Below are 5,605 nucleotides of genomic sequence, written 5' to 3' on the forward strand. Positions count from 1 at the left end.
ATGGCCAAAGGCAAAGAAAAGGTGGCGGAGGAAGCGGAAGGATCGAATACCAATAACGTCTGTGGAACAAATAGTTTGGTGAAAGCAACCGGGGAAGAAACGTTTGGCGACCATAGTAAATTCAAGAAATTTGAAATGCCGGTGTTTAGTGGAAGCGATCCCGAAGCTTGGCTATTCAAGGCAGATCAATATTTTCAAATTCATAAGCTGGCTGAATCGGAGAAGATGATCGTGGCGATTGTAAGCTTCGATGGTGCTACACTAGACTGGTACCGGTCAAAAGAGGGCAGAGAATCGTTTAAAGACTGAGAAGACTTGAAGAAAAGAATGTTAGTCCAATTCCGATCTTTAAGGGAGGGATCAATTTGTGGAAGATTCTTGGCTGTTAAACAAGAAACAACTGTGGAGGCATATCGAAATCTGTTCAATAAGTTAGTAGCATCATTACCTCATCTGTTGAATGAAGTTTTAGAGGAGACGTTCATGAACGGATTGGCACCATGGATAAAGGCGAAAGTTGAATGCTTGGATCCTACTGGATTGGCGCAGATGATGTCGTTGGCCCAAAGTGTTGAAGATAGAGAAAATGTGCGAGTCGAAGCGGGATGAGTGTAAACATATGTAGGTAAATTCCAAACCTCGAACTCTTCGAAATTCAACATTGATAATTTGAGTAAACCAGTAGGTGGGGTGGATTGAAAGAAAGAGGGAAAAAAAAAAAAGAACTCTGTTTCCAGTGCAATGAGAAGTACACTGTTGGCCATAAGTGCAAAGGGCAGGAATTGAGAGAATTGAGATTACTTGTAGTTCAAGCGTTTGGAGAAGAATTGGAATTATGTGAAGATGATGAAGTTAGAGAAGAGACGTTAGAGCTGAATATGTTGATGTTGAGCAAAGAACTTTCGCCAATTGCTGAATTGTCTGTGAATTCAGTCGTGGGATTAACTAATCCACGAACGATGAAGATTAAAGGGGACATCAGAGGAGAATTCGTCGTGGTGCTGATAGATTATGGTGCTACACATAACTTCATAACAGAAGGCCTGGTGAATCGTCTACAGTTAGATGTCACGGACACGACCAATTATGGAGTTGTTCTGGGATCAGGAACTGCGGTGCATGGGAAGGGAATCTATAAAAATTTGGAGATGAAGCTGGGTGATTGGGAAGTGAGTGATAGCTTCTTACCACTAGAGTTGGGAAGTGTGGATGTGATTTTAAGAATGCAGTGGTTACATTCCTTAGGGAAAATAGAGGTTGACTGGCAAAATCTCAGAATAACGTTTACTCATGAGGGTCAGAAGATAATTTTGTAGGGGGATCCAAGTCTGACGAAGACGAGGATCAGTCTAAAATGTATGGTAAAAATGTGGGAGACAGAAGATCAATGATTCTTAGTTGAATGCAGACTGTTGAATAGAGACGAGATAACAAATGAGCATGGGAATTACGGAGCAATTGAATCAGTACTGGAGTCTTGTCAAATTTACTCAACCAATTTCAAGACGTATTTGAATGGCCTGGAGAGTTATCTCCTTGTTGGAATGTTGAGCATCACATTCACTTGAAGGAAGGAACCGATCCTATACACGTTCGACCGTATAGGTATACATACCATCAGAAGGCCGAGATGGAGAAACTGTTAGAGGAAATGTTGGACTCGGGCATCATTTGGCCGAGCACCAGTCCATATTCAAGTCCTGTTTTGTTGGTGAAAAGGAAGGAGGGAGGATAGAGGTTTTGTGTAGATTATCGCTCTCTTAACATTGCTACTATTCGTGGTAGAAGAGCTTTTCGATGAGTTACATGGAGCTGCCTACTTCTCGAAGATGGATTTGAAGTTCGGATATCATCAAATTCGAATGAATCCGAGGGATGTGGAGAAGACAGCCTTCCGGACACATGAGGAACACTATGAATTTCTGGCAATGCCTTTCGGTTTAACTAATGCACCTTCTACTTTTCAAGCATTGATGAATGATATATTCAGACTATATTTGTGCCACTTTATGTTAGTATTATTTGATGATATATTGGTATATAGTCGAAACTTCGAAGAACATTTGCAACATTTAGAAGTAGTAATGGAAATCTTAAAGGAGAATGAACTATACGATAATCAGAAGAAGTGTTAGTTTGCAAGAGATAGGGTGGAGTATTTGGGGCATATTATTTCTCAACAGGGCGTGGAGGTTGATCCGAAGAAGGTACGGGTAATGTTGGAGTGGCCAATGCCTAAGACAATGAAGGAGGTGTGGGGATTCTTGGGCTTGTCTGGTTACTATCGAAGGTTTGTACAAATTATGGCAGTATAGCAGCGGCTTTGACGAAGCTTTTGAAGGGCGGGACATTTCGATGGACAGAGGATGCTCAGTTTTCTTTTGAGAAACTCAAAATAACCATGATGACGTTACCTATGTTGGCACTCCCTAATTTCAGTATACCATTTGAGATGGAGACAGATGCATCCGAATATGGCATAGGCGCGGTGTTAGTGCAACAGAAGCGATCGATCGCTTTTTACAGCCATACTCTGTCTTTGCGAGATCATGCAAAGCCGATGTATGAGAGGGAATTGTTGGCGGTTGTCATGGCAGTGCAGAGGTGGCATCCTTTTTTGTTAGTCAGAAGGCTCTGAAATTTCTACTGGAACAGATGACAATACAACCACAGTATCAGAAGTGGGTAGCTAAGTTACTTGGCTATGACTTTGAAGTGATATACCGACCAAGATTGGAAAATGATGTCGCTGATGCCTTGTCCAGGGTGGAGATAGAGGCTCAGCTGGCTCAAATATCAGCTCCTACTTTGATTGATATAGCTTTAATTCAGAAGGAAGTTGAGCTCGATGACCAGTTACAAGGAATTAAATGCCGTGTACCAAAGAAAGAGGACGGGGTGCAGGTTTTTTCTATACAGCAAGGCGTATTGAAGTATAAATAGAGGTTAGTACTCTCTAGCTCCCCTTCGTTGATCCCTACAATCTTGCATATGTATCATGATTCGGTATTTGGTGGCCATTAGAAGTTCTTGAGAACATTCAAGAGAATAGCAAGGGAGTTGTATTGGGAGGGCATGAAAACGACTGTTAAGAGGTATATAGAGGAATGCATAGTTTGTCAGAAGAATAAATCGTTAGCATTGTCACCAGCCAGATTGTTGATGCCATTGCCTATCCCTGATGTGGTGTGGGCAGACATTTCAATGGATTTTATTGAAGGCTTACCGAAGGCGAGGGGTTATGAGATGATCTTAGTAGTCGTGGATCAATTGAGTAAATATGCTCATTTTCTGCCATTGAAGCACCCTTTTAATGCTAGTATTGTAGCTGATACATTTTGTAGAGAGATAGTTAAACTTCATGGCGTGCCGAAGTCAATTATATCGGATGGGGACAAGGTGTTTGTGAGTCACTTTTGGCAGGAGTTGTTCTGGTTGTAGGCTACCAAGCTCCACTGCAGCACATCTTATCATCCTCAGTCGGATGGTTAGACAGAGGTGGTGAATCGCAGTGTAGAAATGTATCTGAGGTGCTTTTGTGGAAAGCGGCCGAGAGAATGGATCAATTGGTTGCATTGGGCAGAATATTGGTATAACACAACATATAATGCTTCCATTGGCTTTTCTCCTTTTCAGATTGTGTATGGAAGAAAACCCCTAGTGTTGGTTTATTATGGGGATGATTGTACTGCCAATGAAACTTTGGATCAACAGATGAGAGATCGAGATGCAGCGTTACACATGCTTAAGAATCATTTGCGGGAGGCTCAAAAGAAAATAAAAAAGTTTGCTAACAAGAAGCGTCGTGATGTTGAATTTCAGATTGGTGATTGGGTGTGGTTGAAGTTACGACCTTATCGCCAAATTTTAGTTCGACAGAAGAAGTTTGTAAAATTATCTCCTAAGTATTATGGACCATATCAGGTGGTCGAGAGTGGGTGCGGTAGCCTACAAATTGAACCTTCCACCAACGGTGTCCATACACCCCGTGTTTTATATATCGTAAAGCTAAAGAAGTTGGTTGGCCAACCCCATAAAGAATCGTCTGTGGATCCCTTAATCAATGAAAATCACACTTGGTTGCCAAAACCAGAAGTGGTTTTGAACTCTAGACCGAGGCTGTTGCAACGGGGACGTGAAGTTTTGGTAAAGTGGAAAGGCTTGTCGGAGCATGAGGCGACATGGGAGGTGCTCGATGACTTCCAAAATCAGTTTCTCGAATTTTACCTTGAGGACAAGGTAAAAGTGGAGGGGGGAGGTAATGATAGGCATCTTACTCAATGGAGGAGGAGTAAAAGTTAGAGCAAGTGACGATGTCAGCAGTTGAGTCCATTAAGAAGGTTAAGAACCACAACTGAAATTCTGTTTCGAAGTTGATCGTTTAAAAGAAGAAATAGAAAGGCGGGCATGGGAGATTTGCATTTCTGAAGCTGAAAATGGGAGCTCTCAAGAGTGGGAGTTCGGGCATTCCATCGTGTAGTTCCTATCGTCATGTGCTGTCTATCGTTTTCTTCTTCTAAGAGATCGTGTAGCGGAGGCCTACGATCGTGTAGTAGTGGTAGGCGATCATGTTGTAATCAATAAACGATCGTGTACTAGATTGTAAGTGATCGTGTAGGAATTTGTAAGCGATCGCAGAGCATTTTCTATGCGATCGTCTAGTAAATATTAGCGATCGTACATGTAAACGATCGTTTAGTATTTGATAAACGACCGAGTAGCATATATAAGTGATCGTTTAGTCCCATTGGACGCTTATCGTTTAATAAAGAACTCAGTCTTCGTTAGCTGTTGTGCCGGTCAGTTACGTAATTAGAGTTTTATTAAGAATCAGTTTCCTAACACGTTCATAATAAAGACTTACATTTCACCAGGATTATCATAAGTAACATGACTTGAATCCTGAGTGAGTTGTGAACTTCTGTCTATGAGGGCGGTCCTTTGATTTGTATTGGTGAGAGTGGTCAAATCGTCGACCTCAACAAGCCTACCATTTTGGGGATTCATCTTATTGGGGAGCTAGGAACACAACTTCACAAGATGGAATTCACTCCTTCCCCAAGGTAGGTGTAAGTAGATAAATTGCTCCCTTAAGGGCTGATTTCAAATCTTGAACAATGTGGCGCCACACTCTCTCCTAGCCGAGAGAGGTTTAGTCATAGTTGAACTATGATCTATTATTCATTAGAGGGATCAGTGGTACTTAAGGAGTTAGATGTAACTATAGGGGCAAAATGGTAATTTCGCCTAGTTGTACTTACGAACAATCTGTAAAGGGTCATCATATTATTGAATGGTTATATCTAATGGACACAGAAATATATCTGTAGTGTAAAGAGTGTAGTTGTCAGACTTTAGTAGAGTGTCCGACAGTTAATCGATGGTGAATAATATAATTAAAGAGTTTAATTAAGCATTCATGTACCGTTGGAGCTTCAAGCTACAGGTCCATGAGGTCCCCTTGGTAGCTCAATAGGATTAATTGAGAATCAATTTTAGATTAATTTGAATTGTTTAAATTAATAGCACGATTTAATTATATATGATATAATTAAGTTGTTTAAATTATATGTGATATAATTATTATAATGTATTTGATACATTA

The 5,605-nt window shown here is 40.9% G+C and overlaps 1 protein-coding gene across 1 annotated transcript; it reads left to right on the forward strand.

Annotated features, from left to right (window-relative positions):
* Nucleotides 1–4,302, forward strand: LOC150036693 (uncharacterized). The gene is made up of 10 exons (XM_090313214.1): nucleotides 1–269; nucleotides 354–557; nucleotides 686–1,296; nucleotides 1,786–2,036; nucleotides 2,184–2,290; nucleotides 2,440–2,584; nucleotides 2,656–2,904; nucleotides 3,025–3,319; nucleotides 3,442–3,590; nucleotides 3,637–4,302. Exons 1-10 carry the CDS (start codon nucleotides 1–3, stop codon nucleotides 4,300–4,302), a joined length of 2,946 nt encoding a protein of 981 aa, XP_090169340.1.
* The last annotated feature ends 1,303 nt before the right edge of the window (nucleotides 4,303–5,605 follow it).

Source organism: Benincasa hispida, chromosome 4, assembly GCF_027475165.1.
Source record: "Benincasa hispida cultivar pf3 chromosome 4, pf3_genome.v1.1, whole genome shotgun sequence".
NCBI classification, from domain to species: Eukaryota; Viridiplantae; Streptophyta; class Magnoliopsida; order Cucurbitales; family Cucurbitaceae; genus Benincasa; species Benincasa hispida.

Excerpts from the sequence above, each read along its gene's own strand:
- LOC150036693 (XM_090313214.1), top strand. The coding sequence starts at position 1 with ATGGCCAAAGGCAAAGAAAAGGTGGCGGAGGAAGCGGAAGGATCGAAT. Across the intron at positions 2,037-2,183 it reads TATTATTTGATGATATATTG|GGCGTGGAGGTTGATCCGAA; the intron begins GTATATAGTCGA and ends ATTTCTCAACAG. Across the intron at positions 2,585-2,655 it reads ATGAGAGGGAATTGTTGGCG|ATGACAATACAACCACAGTA; the intron begins GTTGTCATGGCA and ends CTACTGGAACAG.